The following is an 18,467-nucleotide window of genomic DNA, read 5'->3' as shown; positions in this document are numbered from 1 at the left end:
AAAAAAAAAAGGCTTTGGTATAAGTAGATTCTCATCTGCCAAGTGAAGGTCTCTAGTATGAAGATTTGGGGCTGGGAGGTAAGATGTCTGGTGTAAGGACTGTGTCATGTTGCTCCCTTCTAAAGTCAAGTATTTTCCTCCATTTTGCAGAAGGGAAAAATTGAAACATAGAAAACCAGGGAATTTCCATAGCCAGGGAGGAAGTCAAAGGCTAATGAAGAGAGCAGAAGTTGTCGTGTTGGGCTAGGTTTTAAATAGGAAGCAATTTCATTTTAAAAGCAAAGCAGAGAATTTTGTTTGGTACAAGCTTTTTTTTTTAAGATGGGGCACCCCCTTCATTTTTTTTGCCATTTTCATCCTTACCTAATTTTCTAGGATACTCCAGAGATCTCCAAAAGCCATGAATTCATCATACATTGCTCAGAAACATATGTAGTTGAGAAAATGTATCATAACACATCAAGGCAATCTGTAACCAAGGAATACTCAATTTCCCAATATCCCTTATGGACTAAAGGGCTCAGTTGCTTAGATAGGCTTTGACTTAGATTGCTGGATTACTCCAGCATTTTGCCCACGTTTTTCAAAAAATTAATAAAGACCTTATAATCCCCAACCCCCAAATCTTTGTTTTATAAAGTGGTTTCATAGCTATCATTTCATTTGTTCTTCCAAACAACTTGTGAGGTAGGACAAGAGTCATCATTCAGATACCTTCCCGATGAGAAAACAGGCAAAGAATGATGAAAGGATTTCTCTCCAGGGCACTTACCAAGTCAGTGGTAAAGCAAGGATTCTACTCCTAATCAAATGTTCTTTCTACCAGCTCTTATCCTACATCGCACACTATATCCTTCATTAACTTTAAATTACTCTTGTTGGCAGATGTATTATGCAATTTGGTGGCTACTTCTGAGGCACTACTCAATTCATCATTCATGCTTGGTTCCCTAAGAACTTTAGGAGGGAATTAAAAAAAAAACAACAAAAAACCCCCATTTTTTCCATTTGTAGATGGCTAGAGAATGACCTCCCCTCTTCTGGGTGATGCTCTTGCCAGAGGGAAAGAAACATTCCTCACTCTCACACTGGAATGTTGAAATATCTTGATCGTTGACACAAAATGAGCTAAGGCATGTATATTTGGTACACCAGAGAGAAGTCTTTATTCTGATCTGTTCCCGACTCTTGTGACATATATCACATTGACTTCTACTTAGGATTTAATGAATTCTTTGAGCATGAAAAAGACTTTTTTTCTTTTAATACACTTTCAGTACTCTCCAAAGATTTTGCCCAAATCCCTGTGGCCAAAGAATGATCAGATGCAAAACTTATCTCATCTTCTAGGTTTCCCTGAATTTAAGTTGAAATTGTTTCGAATCTCAAGAGCTTAACCCATTTGCCCTCCTGATCACCCTCAAGTTTGATGTTCCTTCAGAAAGAAGAGACCTGAGAGTTTATCTGCCTCTTTATGCTCCTGTCTAATATTTTTGTTTAAGTGCCAGTCTGACTGTGATAAGTGTTGTAGAAACAGAGAGATAGATGGTACTGCGGAGGAACTCATTAACAATTAGGGAAGTGCTCTGTTATCATTGGCTCCGCATAATGGATCGACAATTGCCATCCACAATTAGGGAGCAGCTACATTATCGTCAGTGCCCTGTGATGGATTATTGACAATTGCCTCAGAGTCACACAGAACTCATTTTCTATAATGAAAATTGGCCATAGTGTTCATTTGTCCTTTTCTCTTTCCCTTACTGTGCTTTGTAAAGTTGTTTTTTAATGAAGGGCTATGAGCAATGTTGTCACTTTCCAGTTTGTCTTGTTCAAACAGAGGTTGGGAATTTGTTAGGTGTGGCAAAAAGTGCTTCTTGTGAAAGTTCTTAGGATTTCTTTTGCTGGTTCTACTCAGTGGGAAATGTAGACGTGGATATTCTCAGTTACATCCAACAGACTTAGCATTTACTTATAGTTTGGCATAATCTAAGAGCCAATGTTCAAAATAAAAAGTATGAATGTTAAAATCAAACAAAGGATGCTGCTGTTTAGCAATTCTTTCTGAATTAAAAAAAATGATTTATTATAAGCAATAATGAGTATTGCTAAGATGCTGTGTGGCTTAGATGACAGAGAACTGACCTTGAATATTCAGCAAGATGTAGGTTCAAAGCTTTAACTGAGAACAGGTTCAAAGGATCATAGATTTAGATGGAAGGGATGTTAAAAATATCTAATCCAGCTTCATTATTTTACTGATGAGGAAGCTGAGATCCAGGGCAGTTAAGTGATTTGCACAAGGTAGCACAAACGCAGAGCTGAGATTCAGATATAGGTTTTCTGATTTTAGATCTTTATTCTTTCCACTGTGCTCTGCTCTTCTTATAACCTATGTGGCCAGGGGTAAGTTAGTAAGCACTCAGTGACCAAGGCAACTGCATGATAAATAATGTAGAAGTTGAAGAGAATTTGCCCACCTGCTTCTCTCAAGGCATTTTTAACATTAGAAATTTGCCACATTGATAAAAAAAGCAGTAGTTAGCATTTGGATCCTTTCAACCTGGTGAGGGAGGTGCTATTATTCTGTCCATTTTATAGATGAGGAAAGAGACTGAAAGAGGGTCAATGATTTACCAAGTGACCGAGGCAGGATTGGAGTTCAGGTTCTCCTAACTTCAAGCAATGACTCTATCTCCTGTGCCACCTATCTGCTACAGTTTAAAGGAACACTAACAGCACAAAACCTTACACATCACTCAATAAATATTCATTAACACTTATATAGCACCTTCTCTGAACCAGATACTTTACAACTAGTATCTTGTTTGATCCTTACAACTCTGTGAAGTAGGTGCTGTTATTATCCCCCATTTTACAGAGGAATAAACTGAGGCAAGCACAGATTAAGTGATCTGTCCACAGTCCCACATCTAGTAAGTGTCTAAGGCTGGATTTGAATTCATGTCTTCCTGAATCCAGGCCAAGTGCTCTATCCACTGAGTAACTTAACTGTATACTATGTGGCAGGCATTTGGGCTTGAAAAATGAAATAAATCAGTCTCTACTAGTAAGGACATTAAATTCTAAAGATATAGACAATAAGGAATTTGTATTTAACTTACAGAATAAATAAATACAAAATAATTGGACACCAGTTTTTAAGGGGACATCAGGAAAGCATGTAGAAGATAGTGCTTGAATTGTTTTGTAGGAATGGAAGAATTTTGTGAAATCAATATGAGGAGGATAGCCTATGCAAAGACACTGAGAGGAGATGTTACAGGAGGAGAGAGAAGGCCACTTTGGCTGGGTTAAAGAGTGTAGGATGGAGAATAATGCCCAGTGAAGCTGGATAGCTTGAGGCTAGACTATGCAAGACTTCACACTAGCTAAGTGGGAGAATTTACATACCCACCCAAGTTTATCGGGTGGGGGAACGCCACGTTCAGGTCTGCTTTGCAAGTGTTCACATTTAAAGCAAATGAAATTCGATCCATAAACTGTTGTAATAGTTTATTTGCTCCAGGTAGGAATCCTTGTCTATTCCCAATGGTTTCTTCTCATGCCATAATTCATTTATACTCCTCTGGTTCTGTTTTTTTCATGTTCCGCACCACTTCAAGCATTTCCTTATATTCTTCATATTATATTTTTAAATTCTTCAAATTTGTTCATCTTAATTTTATTGTAATATTCTTTATACTCCACCCTATCCCCCACCCCCTGCCCCATGACTGGACATTTAGTCTATTTCCATTTTTGGCAATTATAAACAATTTTGATATGATCTTCTTTGAATAAAGCTTTGATGGCATATTCCCCCAAATGAAGGATTTTTGCTGTTAAGTAGCAGATAGTGCAGTGGATAGAGCACTGGACTTGGCTAGAGTTAGGAAGACCTAAGTTCAAATCTAGGCTCTAACATTTCCTAGCTGTGTGACCCTAAGTAAGCCACTTAACCTTTTGTCTGCCTCAGTTCCTTCATATGTAAGATGAATATAATAAGCCAGGACTGTTGTGAGGAAAAAGTGGTATATAGTTGTAAAGCACTTTGAAAACCTTAAAATGTTATATAAATGTTATCATTATTGTTGATTTAATATGTTCAGTTGTTTCAAGGGGGTTTGCTTCTTTTACTTTTTATCATCTAGAATTGTTTTAAAAATGTTTGTGAAGAAAGAAAAATTCAGGGGAAGTATTCAGCTTACTTAGGCAAGATATACAGACAAAAAAGGGCTATAAAACTGTTCATACCTTTGGCCCAGCAATACAACTTCTAGCGCTGTATCCCAAAGAGATCATAAAAATGGGAAAAGGACCCACGTACACAAAAATATTTATAGCAGCTCTTTTTGTGGTGGCCAAGAATTGAAAATTAAGGGGATGCTCTTCCATCGGGGAATGACTGAGCAAGTTGTCATATATGAATGTAATGGAACACTATTTTTCCATAACAAATGATGAGGAGGCAGACTTCAGAAAAACCTGCAAAGACTTACATGAAAGTGAAGTGAGGAGAACCAGGAGAACATTGTACACAGTAACAGCAACATTGTGCAATTACCAACTTTGATAGACTCAGCAATGCAAGGCTCTAAGGCAACTCAGAAAGATTCATGATGAAAAATGCTATCCACATCCAGAGAAAGAACTGGAGTCTGAATGCAGATCAAAGCATACTATTTGCTTTCTTTTTTTTGTTTGTTTCTCCTTTCTTGTGTTTCTTCCCATAGGTTGTAACTCTTCTTCATAACATGACTAATGTGAAAGTATGTTTAATATGAAGATATGTATGTGTATATACATATGTGTACATGTATATATACACATATATACATGTACACATATATACATGTATATATACACATATATACATGTACATATGCATACACACACACACATATATATGTAGAGCCTATAGCAGATTGCATGCCATCTTGGGGAGGGAGGTAAAGAGAAAGGGGCAGAAAATTTAGAACTCAAAATTTTATGGAAATGAATGTTGAAAACAAAAAATAAACTGATTAATAATTTAAAAAAAACAAACAAAGCAAAAAGAAAAAAGATACACAGACAACTGGGTGGTGCTGTGGATAGAGTGCTAGGTCTGGAGTGAGGAAAATTTCTTTTTGTGAGTTCAAATCTGGCTTCAAATGCTTACAAGTCACATGACCCTGAGCAAGTCACTTAGCCTTGTTTACCTCATGTTGCAGAGTAAGACCATGCTGTCGGAGAAATGATGACATGACTTGCACTTGACTTTGTTTTGAGTGAAGGAGGGCTGTGCAGGTCACTAGCCTCCCTTCTCCTCCAGAGCCATCTGAATCCAGTGACCAGATGTTCATCAGGATGACTGGGGGTGACCCAGGATGCAGTGGGAGACCTTGGGCCCTTTAGGGCAAGGTCTTTACAGGCAGTCACTTAGGGTGAGGCAATGCCCATTGATTGAATAGACCTGTTTACAAAGTAGCCAGGCCATGGCCCCTTTAATGAGGTCAAGAAAAGAAAGAGATCAAGCTGGGAGGGAAACAGTAACAGTTACTATTGCTAATCATTCCAAGCTAGGAGGGTCCGGCAGAGCCCTCAGGCAAGGCCCCAATGGAGCTCCAGTTTCGTAGTGCAGTAGGTTTAAGTTTTTGGGAGAGAACAGGACAGGACCGAAAAGGACAGGGGAAGGGAGCGGAGGAGGGGAAGGGAAGGGAAGGGAGGGGAGGGGGAAATGGCAAATTGCTCCTCTTACATTTGTGCTAAGAAAACCCCAAATGGGGCCACAAATAGTCAAAAAGGACTGGAAACAATTGAACAAAGACAAGATATTCTGGTAAATCTCAATCTTCAAGGCAGAACTATAGACTTTAGTTCATTTGAATCTTCCCTCATCCCATAAAGCTTGCTTTCTCTCCACTGTGACAGCTAGAATTCTATCTTTGAATCGCGAAGATATCTCTGGAGGATAAAACAGTACATCATTTGGACAGGCCAGAATGAGAAGAGAAAAACCTATTGCAATTGGTCAATTTATGTTGACTGAACCAGTGTCCTGTCTATAGACACTATTTCTTAGTCACTCCTTCAGATCCAACCAGGTCCTATTCATTTCACAATTTCGATGATTTCTCATCAGTGGTACTTACAGTTCCTTAACTCTGGGCCCACATCTGCAAAAAGCATTAATCTAAAGAATAATGTGAGTGGAGGCACAAAGGAGTTTGAGCCATAAGTTTTGAGCCGTGTGTGTGTGTGTGTGTGTGTGTGTGTGTGTATGTATGTATGTATATATATATACACATATATATACATATATATATATATGGGGGGTATATGTATATACATATGCCATAATATTCTAAAGGAACAACTGGAAATCTTAAGGGGTTGCAGGTTACATGGGAATGATCCACATGGGAGTCAGTTTTCAACTACTACTCATTACCTATTTGTCTTGGGTACTGCTTCCTCCCTCTGGGGCATTTATTGCCAGAATGGTAGTTAGGGAGTGTTTCTAGAGGATGATCAAAAGAATTTGAGTGCTTCTTGAAAAATGTGCATGAGTTCAGGGAAGAATTCAAATGTTTATTTTAGATTCTTAGCTGAAGCTTCGCTGCATGTGGGTGACTGAGGAGGGTGCTTAATGTTTAAAAACTGGGAACATTTTTCTAGATCTTCATATGTAATTGCGATAGTTTCCTTACTGTTCTTCATGGTTTCCTGAAAATAGAAAAGCCAACTCTTTGATCCAGGCCAATGTATTATTTTCTGTGTAATATTCTGATTCTCTTTGATTACTTTGGAGTCTTTTGAATAAAAAAATATGCTTTCCCAGTGAAAGGGCATTGAGATGTCTCTTTCCATTGTTTGTTAGTGCATTGGAATTTTGAAATAATAATTGTGGGACTAGTTGTGACTCAACTTCTTGGTGTGACTTCAAAACACTGTCCAAAGTTTTGCCCAAATCCTGGTGACCCAAGAATGAGCAGATGCAAAACTCATCTTATGTCTACAGCTTCTCTGAAATTAAAGTTGAAATGATTTGGAATCTTGAAAGATGCCCTGTCCTCCCTCCTGGTCATCCTCAAGCTTGATATTCCTCCAAAAAGAAGAAAGCTGAGAGAGTTTATCTGCCTCTTTCTGCTCCTGTCTAATATTTTTGTTTAAATGATAAGCCTCCTAGGTGACCTGGTTTTTAGATGGTTCTTCATCTCTTCACACAAATGAACTAATGCCTATTCATTTCACTCTCTGTGGGACTCTTCTGCTTGAGGGAGGGAGGGAGGGAGATGGAAGAGGGGAAGCATTGGAGCAGCATTGGAAACTAAACACAGAGCAGTGAAATAGAAAGAAGTCTGAATTTGGAACAGGATATATATTTGAATTCCAGTTCAACCACTGCCTTACCTTGGGCGAGTCGTATTCCCTGAGCCTCAATTTCTTCATCTTTTAAAAATAAAAAGAGCTTGGACTAAATGGCCCTGCAACCCCAATTCCAGCTCAAGATCTATGATTCTATGAGCTCATATTAATATAGTGCTTTTAGGTTTACAAAGCTTTTACATACATTACCTTATTTGATCCTTACAATAATCCTGGGAAGTAGGTGCTATTATTACCCTCATTTTACAGAGGAGGAAACTGAGGCATAGAGAGGTTAGGAGGTTTACCCTGGATCACATCAATGATCAAGAAGTGTCTGAAGTTGAATTTGAATCTAGGTTTTCCTGACTCCAAATCCAGAGCTGTGTCTACTATGTTTTCTCCCATATGTATGACACTAATTAGGAGAGGTAGCATGGTGTAATGAATAGAGGTGGCCCTCAATCTCAGTCAAGAAAATCTGGTTTAAATCCTTTTTTCTAACTAGCTGTGTGACCATGACTAGCCTTTCTAACTTTCCAGTGCCGCAGGCAATTCTACTTATCACCATTCTAGAGCCACTGAATGAATGAAATCACTGGTCATCTTCCTCTACCCTTCCCTTCCCTCCCATCCCCCCCCCCAACAAAGAAAAGTGTCAAGTTAAATATGAAGGCTTCATAGTCTTCAGTAAAGTCAAACATTAGATGGAAATGTTGAAGGAAAAGAGTGAAAATATTAAAAGGAGCTAGGATCTTTGAAATGACTCACTTCATGTTCTTTTTTCTCTTCCTGCCTTTAGTGCTTAGGTGAAAATGAATAATAATCTTTGGTGGCACATTTTCTTCTCACTTTTACCTTAATACAGAGGAATTTCCACAGGCCTTTATCAAGGGCCATGATCTTCACTCCCCCTCATTTTTTAGCTAACTGCAGGAAGAAAAGAGCCCCAAATGGAAGGAAGGTGATTAGAATGATTGAGTCTGTGCTGTTAAAGTTATTGAGGTCACCCTGATACCAAATTAGAGGGTAGTAGGGAAGAAGAATGTTTCCTGTATTAAATACTTGAGATAAGAACTTTTACATTAAGGCAAATGATTGAGGTGGTAAAATCCAAGCCACTAACAAGTGAGGGAAATTTTAAAGAACAAGACCCAGGAATACTTGAAGTTATTTTAAAAATGACTTTTAAAAATTCCTGGAACGTGTCAAGACATTCTGATCATCTTTTCAGAGGCTTTAGTAATCTGCCTATTTTCTGAGTCTATCAGGAATGAGATTATGCTTACAGCTCAGTGAGGATGCTTTTCTTGTAATGTGTTTCAGTCTGTTTGGGTGGTGATAAGGTTCTTCCTAGGATTTTAGAATAAAAGGTGAAGCTCTAGAATCACTTTCTGTGACTTTGTACAGAAGGGGAGAGGTTGGGAGTAGTTAGCTCCAACCTTTGGCATTAATATGTCTTTACAATGCTGCTTTTGCCTATCTTAGAATCTTGGCATCTTGGGTCTGAAAGGCAGAGATCTTAAGAGTTCATGTGGTTCAGTTCCTTCATCCTTCTGATAAGAAAACTGAGGCCCAGAGAACTTGTATGCATTGTAAGTCTTGGCTTGTGAGTTGTCTACTTGACCATTTTCTCCATTTAGTTTATTAATGGGAAAGAAGTTTCAACATTCAAAAGTAATTAGCAAGGGAAAAAATACCAATTTTGGTGAGAGACTTTTACTGTCTAGACATATGCTTAAGAAGAAATGACATTTGAGGAAACTTTATTTCTGAGGCAAGATATGTAATAGCCCATTACTGAGACTGATATTTTTGCTTTGGGCATTTTCTCTCAGACAAATCAAATGTCCTTAATGTTTCTCTTGAGACTCCCCCAAGCTTTATCCTGGCCCTCTTCTTGTCTCTCTGTTTTCTTCTCTTGACAACCTCCTCCATTCCAATGGCTTCAGGTGACACCTCTACTTAGAAAATTCAGTATTTCAGATTCCATTCAATCCTCTGTGCTTTAATTCTTCATTTCTAGCTGCCTTCTGGACACCTTTTCATGGATGTTCCACTGGCATTTCAAATTCACCATATACAAAATTAAACCTCTGCCCTGCCAGAACCCTGCCTTATACTAACTCCTCTATTTCTGAGGATAGTGCTGAAATGCTCCCAAGGCATCCAGTTTCAAAAGTTCTACATCATCTTTGATTCCTTCCTCTCCTATACTACATTTCTCATGTCCTAAAATCTAGTCAATTCCAACTCATGTGATAATACATTATTTGTTTATTACTATTTGAAAGAGAATTTTATTATCAATATAACTGAAAATAGTGTACAAAATCATAAGAGCCTTGGAGGTTCCCATGTCCCTTCCATGTGGAATGACAAGAAGAAAAAGTTGAAGAAAAGATGCAATCACAATGACCAATTCTTTACACAAGAGGTTTGTTCCAAATATATCCAACATAATTAATCCAATGACTGTGAATGACTTTGCTAAGTAAGATTAAGATATTGAAGTTGCAGTGTTTTCATTGGACTTCCCTTGGTAAACCAGGGGGCCTGCTTGAGGGAGATGAGGATTAAGTGCATTGGGGACACATCCTTGACTGTCTTGCTAGACTTGGGGTTAAAGTCACATAACTGAGTCACTCAGTTCCAAGAGAAGTCTCTTCAATATAATTAACAAGAGTATTTTCAGTTGCTCTGAAAACAAACTATAGTAGTTATCTGACAATCCATTTTCTTCCCTGTCTGGCACCAACCTATTTTTTAAGCTTATTTCAATGCTCTCCCTTCATCTGCTTTGTATTCTGGTTAAGCTAGAATTCTTGCTGATCTCAAGTTTCCCTTTCCTACCTCATTGTTCTCTCCTAACTCAGCCTTAACAAGGCAAGGTGATTGGAGCTTTTTCCAAGCAGGGTTCATACAATTTAAGGGCATGCTTTCTCTCTCTAATGAGTCTTCATGAGTTTCATGTGGTGTAGTGCAAGAAATGGACTTTGGCCGGACTCACTGGAAAGTAGAGTTCATTAGTGACTTGTCCAGATGGCTCAGGAGGAGAGTGATGCTAGTGACTTTGCACAGCCCTTCCTCACTTAAATCCAATTCACTTGCAAAGTCATGACATCACCTTCCTGATGATATGGTCCTCTTTAAGAACGAAGAACAAACAATGATCATAAATCACGTGTTAATGGGAAGGTGAAGACCAGCAGGCTCCAACTATAATTCTCAGACTTACTCATATCTGAGGGGAGCTTTCTCCAACCCAGTCTTGCTCTATCTACTCCCTCCCTAGTAGTGGTTTCCTAGAATCTCTGGTTTGTATCTCAATACCCAAAGTCTTACCTCTGGTCTCCACATCCTATCTGATTACCTTTTCCTCAGGTGATGGAATTCCTAGTTACAGTTTTTCCTGGAATGGACACCAGTCATCTTGAAATGCTGAGAATTATTTTTATCCTTCAAAGTCAAGCTCAGCTATTACCTCAACTGTGAAGGATTGCCTCATTCCCTTAACAGAAAGTGATCTTTCCCACTTAAGTTTCTTAAAGCATTTGAGATTTCAGCTTTGCTTTTATCACATTCTATCTGCTATTGAGCTACTTATGTCCTTGTCTTATCTCTCTCATTCCAGGCTCCTTGGGGCCAGGGATTATATTATTGTTAAGCTTTCTATCCCTAATATCTATCTCAGCATCTTACATGTAATAGGAGTTTAATGGGCGTTTGCTGAGTTCACTTGTATTTTTTTTTTTTTTTTGGCACATGGTAGGTTAGGAAAGCCAGACAATTTCATTTGTAACTTCTAAAAATCCTTGTCTTCCTGACATCATAATGTGGCCTCAGAAAAGCAGACAACTGTTATTACAAATGGAGAGTAGCTCTACTCAGACATTCAATAGACAATTATAAATGTCTGGGTTTTTTCCTTTTCTGTGGTGACTGTTTTTAGAAGTGGAGTAAGACCACATTAACCAAAGGACATTGTTATTGGTAGTTAGGAGTAAATTCCTACCACATCTATAAAATATCTTCATGGAAAAATGATTCTCAAATATACCAACAGTGTTGAAGATTCTATCAGTGAAGATTACTGACAGAATACTGTAACTAGCAAATACTGAAGCTGGAAGGAACATTAGAGATCTCTTAATCTGACTCCTTCATCTTGTTTTATTTTTCTCAAACATTTTATTTTTTGTTTTTACATCACCCTGATTTTCCATTATGTTCTCTTTCCCATCCCCCAGCCCAGAGACTAGAAGATAAAAGTTTTTATTTTTTTAACTTTATTTTTTTAATGAACAAAAAGAAATTTAATCTTCCTTCCTTCTCCAACCTACTGAAATGAAGGAAAAATGAAACCCTTGAAGTGAATACACGTAGCCAAGTCAAGCAAATCCCCGCACTGGCCATGTTAAAAAAAAATGTGGTTCATTCTTCATCTTGAATCCATCACTTCTCTATCAGGAGGGTAGAATGGTTCCAATCATGAGTCCTTTGGAATCTTGATTGTTCATTGTATTGATCAGAGTTCTTAAGTCTTTCAAAGCTGTTGGTTATATAAGTAGTTATATAATCATCATATGTGAACACTCATTACATATTAACAATGATATAAAAATTATATGACAATGAAATTAATTTAATTAATTTTGTTTTTTTGATTCAAGCTCATTTCACTAGTCATCAGTTCATATAAGTCCCACATTTCTTTGTAACTGTCCCTTTCATCATTTCTTATGGCACAGCAATATCCAGTTTATATTCATATATGATAATCTGTTCAGCCATTTCCTGATTGATGGACACACATTTATTTTTCAATAACTTACTTATTTTATACTTGAACAAATTGGGGCAGAGAATTTATAAGTGATCCAAAACATATCAATATTGCTTTTTTTTTTTTTTATCTCTTCTTCTTTTTAGATGGCCGTTCCTGTCCTGTGATTCTCTGGGACTCATCATTGTCTCCAACAGATAACGGAAGTCATTCTTCCACTTCACTCACTTGGGGTGCTTATCAACAATTACTCAAGCAAAAGTGTTGGCAAAATGGTAGAGTGCCCAAAGCTGAATGGGGATGTACTGAAGTACATCATCATGAATGGTCTAAGATGGCACTTTTTGATTTCCTGCTTCAGGTAAGAAGCTAATGCCAAGTTGTTAGTTGCAACCAACAAATATTTGAATTATCTAATCCATAGTACATTTGAATGGGTGAGTGTTAGCACTTTGAGGAATTTCACAAGTTTAAATTGCATTTAAATGCTAATCTGATAGAAGAGCTAGGGCTTTTTAGGTTCCAAAGCAAAAATTCTAGGAAGTCCTTTATAATTTATTGAAAGATGAATTTTTGTAGTTGTTCAGTTGTGTCTGACTCTTTGTGACCCTGGCAAAGATCCTGGAGCGGTTTGCTGGTTCCTTCTCCAGCTCATTTTACAGATGAGGAAACTAAGGCAAACAGGGTTAAGTGTCTTGCTTAGGGTCACATAGCTAATAAGCATCAGAGACCAGATTTGAACTCAGGAAGATGACTCTTCATGATTCTGGGTCTATCGCTCCTTTCACTTCACAACCTAGTTGCCCAAAGATGAGTATCACTGCAGTATCACTATCACTCTAGCTGGGCAATACTTGAAATAACAATAAAGTAGAGCTAGCAAAGACTTTAGAGAAGAAACATCATATAGTGAACCATCCACTGAATGTAGCCTTAGTTCAAATCTAGGCTGTATCTCTGTTACCTTGGGAAGGTCACTTAACTGCTCTTGACTTCATATGAAAAATGGTAGAGGTGGGCTAGAAGACTTCTTAGGTCCCTTCTACCTCTATAAATCTGTGAACTAAGACCTTAAAAGATACTGTACTGTGGGGAGATTTAGGTATAGTGAATAGGACCCTTGATGTGGAATTAATTTACATCCCACCACAGATATTTTTAAATGGTGTAACATTGGGCAAATAGTTTAATCTTTCTGTGTCTCAATTTACCCATCTGTAGAGTGAGAGTGTGGGACTTGATTGTCTCTAATACACTTTCCAGAACTAGACTTCTGATATTATGGTAGCATCTTCTCCCTTGTTTGTTGTGGATTAATTCCTTTCCATTTTCTTCTGAATATTTCCCATGTAGATCTGAGCCTCAAGAATCATTAACCCTAGCAAGCTTAGTAAACTAGGTAACTTCAAAAAATTTAAAATGTTTGACTGAAAGGATTATTGTATATAGAACAATATTTTTCTTAGCTTTCATTTTTTTTGCTCATATTCTCTAAGCATCCCTGATTGAATCAAAAGAACACAAACAATTGATAAATTCCAAGAATTTTTGTTAGAATCCCTTTCACCTCCAGGGCCTGTGACTAGTTGGTGCTATTAAAAAGGACACAATTATGGCATAGTTATGTAGGCAGATTTATGAAACTCAGAGGTACACCAATCAATGAATTTCTTTAAGAGGCAGACATTTAGACAGGTCCCCAGTATATTTCCCCTTCTGCCACCTGTCCCTATAGAGTCTCCTAGACTTTGGAGTGATCATCAGTCTGTTCCTGCGATTTCCGTCAGTACATCTGGACACTTTCTGTGTCACAAAGGTGCTGAGTCATACCTTTGGTTTTTTTTTGGTCCCTGAATGCACTGAAGGAGGAGACCATTTGGATACCTCAGAATGCTGAATCCGCTGAAAAGTACCTTAAGGTATTCTGGGCTATTTCAGAAAGCAAGGAAGGAACATAGCTTTTTTGATTTGTTACATGCATTACTTTTTATTAAAACTCCTTAAATTCATAAAAAAAAATCCCACACATACCACATTTGGATTCAGTGCTATTTCTTTCAATATCCAAGTTTATTTTTAGGGAATGAGGCAAAGATTTTTCATGTGTGTAGGGGATTTAAGAGACAGGTAAGAAGTCACTATACTAAAGCAGATGAGCTTTGTAACTTAAAGGCTTAGAGACTTCTTGGTGGCATTGAGAGGTTCCGTGACTTGTCCATGATCTCAGATCTTATATGTATCAGAAGCAGGACTAGAATCTATGCCTTACATAAAACAGTAAAAAAAGAATGATGGATTTATAGTCAAGGATCTAGATTCAAATTTTCTTTGCCATTTCTGGCATTTCTACCTTTCTGACCTCAGGAAGTAAACTATGGCTCTCTTGACCTCAGTTCTCTCCTCTTTAAATGAGAGAGGTTAAAATAGATGACCTCTAGGGCCCCTTTCACCTCTAAATCTCTAATTCTTTGATTCTGATATTTTATTCCTACCTCTAAGGCTGACATTGTATCTCTTGTACCTTTCAGCCTACCTTGAATGAACTCATTATTTTCACTTCAAAGAAACTTACAGTCTTGTAGAATCTATGATAGTTTTTTATATAGCATTTTATCTTTTCCAACTACATGTAAAGATAATTTTGATATTTATTTTTTAAAAATTTAGTTTCAAATTTTCTCCCTTCCTCCCTTTCCTCTTCTAGCTCTTCCTTTCTCCATAAGATGATAAACAATTTAATATAGATTATATATGTTCAATATGATAAATATTTAAAGAAAGGAATTAGCCTGGATGTGATCTTGTTCAATTCCTTAGGTTGTAGTGTTATCATCATTTTGTGATCTATTAAGTATCAGTGCTTTAAGTACAGCTAAAACTCTGTAGAACCCTCTACATTTTACCTGGCTAGATGAATTGGAAGTTTTCACCCTTGACCTTTTGAAATCTGACAATTTTGGTAGCTTCCCCCATTCCTTTTTCCTTTGGACTACTACTATTGGTTTGACTTACCAGAGCGAGTTTACTAGAGCACTGAGAATTTGCATGACTTCTCCAAGGTGCAAACCATATCAGCTATAGGAAACTGTTCAATTGGCAAGTAAAGTGCTTGCCATCTTGAGATGTTTTTTAGGTAGTTGGTAGTTTGGTTGAGGAAATTTTAGCATAAAGTGTTTTGTATAATTTCAGTACCTTCAAAGGATAGATGCTCAGGAGTATTTCTAGAAGCCTAGAACTAGGCAAGATCACTCAGTCTAATCCTTCTCATTTTCAGAGGAAACCTCAAGAGATACCAAAGGCAATTTGCCAAAGGCGAACAGCAGGTTAGAAGAATACACAAGTCTCCTGACATCCGATCTAGCACTCTTTCTACTCTATGGGGTTACTAATCCTTAATTTGTTGATTGCATGGTTCCAGTAGTTCAAAGGTGGATAGAGTTGAATGTTTCTCAAAGAAGGATAGTAGTTGTGTGCTTTGGGGACTTAAAAGGTTTGTGATTGAACAAAGCTTTCAGGAGAAGTCTTCTAGTGATAGAATTTCCCTCCCCTCCCGTAATATTCAGGATACCCATGAACTTCCAGGGGCTCACTTCTCATGACTAGGAAGATAGAGATGTATGGGAATGTGGCCTTAGAGCTTAGATTTATGTGGGTAGGGGCTTTCATGCTCACCTCTGCATGCATTTTGAGATGTCAGCTGAATGGCGCCAATTAGTCTGGGATGAACATCTGAGTTCCTGATACTGAGTTCAGATATGAAGATAAGTCCTCAGTTAATCATGTTGACTAGTGTTTAGGGTTCAGGTCTACTTCCTGCCAATCCTGAACCACTTTTTATTTCCACAAATTTAGAAAATGTTAACCAAAAACCAGTCTGTTTTCATTCATGCCTTTCTATCTCTAGTACCTAGAACAATGCCTCTCATGTACTAGCTTCATAATATATGCTTACTGAGTTTAGTTGAATTGAATTATTTAAACGGGTGGAGAGAAAAGAAATTATTTTGTGTTAAACTGGTAAGGTAAACCAGCTTCTGTATTGAGAAGCAAGAAGGGAGGGAGAACACCTCTCTACCTCTCTAAGAGAGTTTTGGAAGGTTCTTTCAGGAAAATTATTTGTTAATACCTTTTTAGATCATTGTTCCTTTACTTTAAGCAAACAGAGTCATTCATAGGGAATCAGTTTACTGAATAAGGAAGTTTGCTAGTTAGACAGACTCAAAAGGCTTGAGTTTGAATTTTAGTTCCAATATTGTGGAATTCTGGGCATTTACATTTTTCTGCATCTTAGTTTCTTCTAAAAGTGAGCACTTTGTGACCCTGCAAGTACTATAGAATCATATGCTATCATTATTAATCCTGCTGCAATGCTGGCTACTGTGACTATTCTATCGATATTAATATCTTAGATCAAGCAGTCAAAACAGATCCTGCAGCAGCTAAGTATTTATTAAGTACCTACTGGGTACCAAAATGGAGTGTTAGGAATTGGGGATACATATATGAAGACAAACTCTCAAGGAGTTTATATACTAGTCAGGGAGGAGAGTCAGCATTCAGTGGAGAAATAAAAGGGAGGGGATAAAGTAAAGTCAAAAAGCATTTATTAAGCACTTACTATTCTAGGCACTGTAAATTTCTTTTTAATTTGAGAACATCAAGGAAACACATGGCAGAGAAGGATATCCAAATAAATGCCATGAATCCAGGTATATACTGGCAAATGTTTAATGGCCTGCTTTAAAAAATAAAGGGTCTTCCATGATCACTTTCTTGGGTTTAGATTATCAATAAAAGGACAAATCAATTCTCTATTTGTAGTGTTTTTTTTATTTCTGAGGTATAAGGAGCCAGTATGAGCTGGCTTTATCATATATATTTGCCTTTGTGCACTGGATAAGGGAAACTTCTTGTAAAGCTTGCAGCACTATTGGTCAAAAGTCGCCTTTGTTTTTCTGGTTTACATGGTGATCTGAAGGAAGACATGAAGGTAGAAAGTCACTATTTACATAGTAAGACTTGATTTGGCATTGTTGATTGCACCCCCATCTATCAGCCAGTCTATTTGCAAAGGAAAAAAAAATGTCTTTCCAGAGAAACAGTTGATTCCTGGTTTTAGAACCCTCATTGGTAGAGTGATTCAAACCACCAAGATTGCCTGGAATTCTCACATCTAGACACAGCCCAGAGATGGCCTGGAAACCTCTGAATCACTACTAATAGGAACAAGTTCCTTAGGAGTTCTCAACTGGACTTGTTGCAGATTTGGACACAAATCAGCTTTGGATTTTGGAGATTACATATTCATACCCTAAACCAGTTTGCCTGAATTCAGCTTTTCTTTCTTGCCCTCTTCTCCACATATCACTAACTTTTAAAGTCCTAGTTCAACTGATTTAAAAACAAACAAAAAATCTTAAAAAAACCAAAAACTTAAGTCATTTTCCTAATTATTTTGTATGAGTCAAACAGTTACATGACTTGACTAGATAGATTTAGTGTTAATTCTAGTAAAATTACTTTTTTAACATGACTGATTTTTTTCTTTGCTTATTTTCTTCAATGCTTTTCTTTTAAGAGCATTATGTAAGGGAAATTGATGGGAATATTATGTGAAGGCTGGAATTTCGTATACACAAAAATGAGGACAAGGAAGATTTCAGGTTTCTATAGCAACATTACCTAACTAGCCCACAGGGGTGCCTGTGAAAGGTTTGAATCTGTTTGTTAAGCCTGTGGGAGGACTTAAAAAAAAGCACAAAAAAACCCAAACCCATCATGGCGTAAACACTGTGGCTGAAATGGTTTTCATCTTCCTGGATTTAAATCTCATAAAGTTCTTGTCTTAAACTTTGAGCATAGCATATGATCCCATATTTCTTATATAAATCCCCATTTCCTAAAATGCAAAGATTATGGTCTTCCTTAAGCCAAGGGGTCTGCCCTTCACAAATACTTTCTGAATGAGTGGGTGTGGCCAGTTGGGAGAAGTTATTTTATGCAACACTAGTTATGTAAATTAAAGAACTAGAATTTTTTTTGCCTAAAAATAGATTGTCACTTGTCTGGCAAACTTCCTCCTGAGCCTCTCAGGGACATGGCAATACTTGGCATCTGATAAAAAGTCAGATGCTGATTATATTGATCCTAAACATAGCAGGAGCCCTATGGAAATAGCATCAAATGTGTCATAGAATCTAAATATTTCTGTAAGGCTTTAAACGGCCCTTGATTTCACTGGGGTGGGTACTCCCTCCTTTTAGGCAGAGCACAATGACCTTTCCACACCCTAACAAACAGTTACTATGAACTTCAGGGGCCAAAATCA

The 18,467-nt window shown here is 37.5% G+C and overlaps 1 protein-coding gene across 2 annotated transcripts in view; it reads left to right on the top strand.

The window, feature by feature from the left end:
* The window catches only part of GASK1B (golgi associated kinase 1B), a 51,469-nt gene that overhangs the window by 11,939 nt on the left and 21,063 nt on the right, over nt 1-18,467 (top strand). For both annotated transcript variants that reach the window (XM_072621357.1, XM_072621358.1), the window contains exon 3: nt 12,286-12,500. In XM_072621357.1, the coding sequence (XP_072477458.1) occupies nt 12,286-12,500 (215 nt within the window). The remainder of the gene's footprint in view (nt 1-12,285; nt 12,501-18,467) is intronic.

Source organism: Notamacropus eugenii, chromosome 6, assembly GCF_028372415.1.
Source record: "Notamacropus eugenii isolate mMacEug1 chromosome 6, mMacEug1.pri_v2, whole genome shotgun sequence".
Lineage (NCBI taxonomy): Eukaryota > Metazoa > Chordata > Mammalia > Diprotodontia > Macropodidae > Notamacropus > Notamacropus eugenii.
This window is presented reverse-complemented; position numbering and strand designations above follow the sequence as displayed.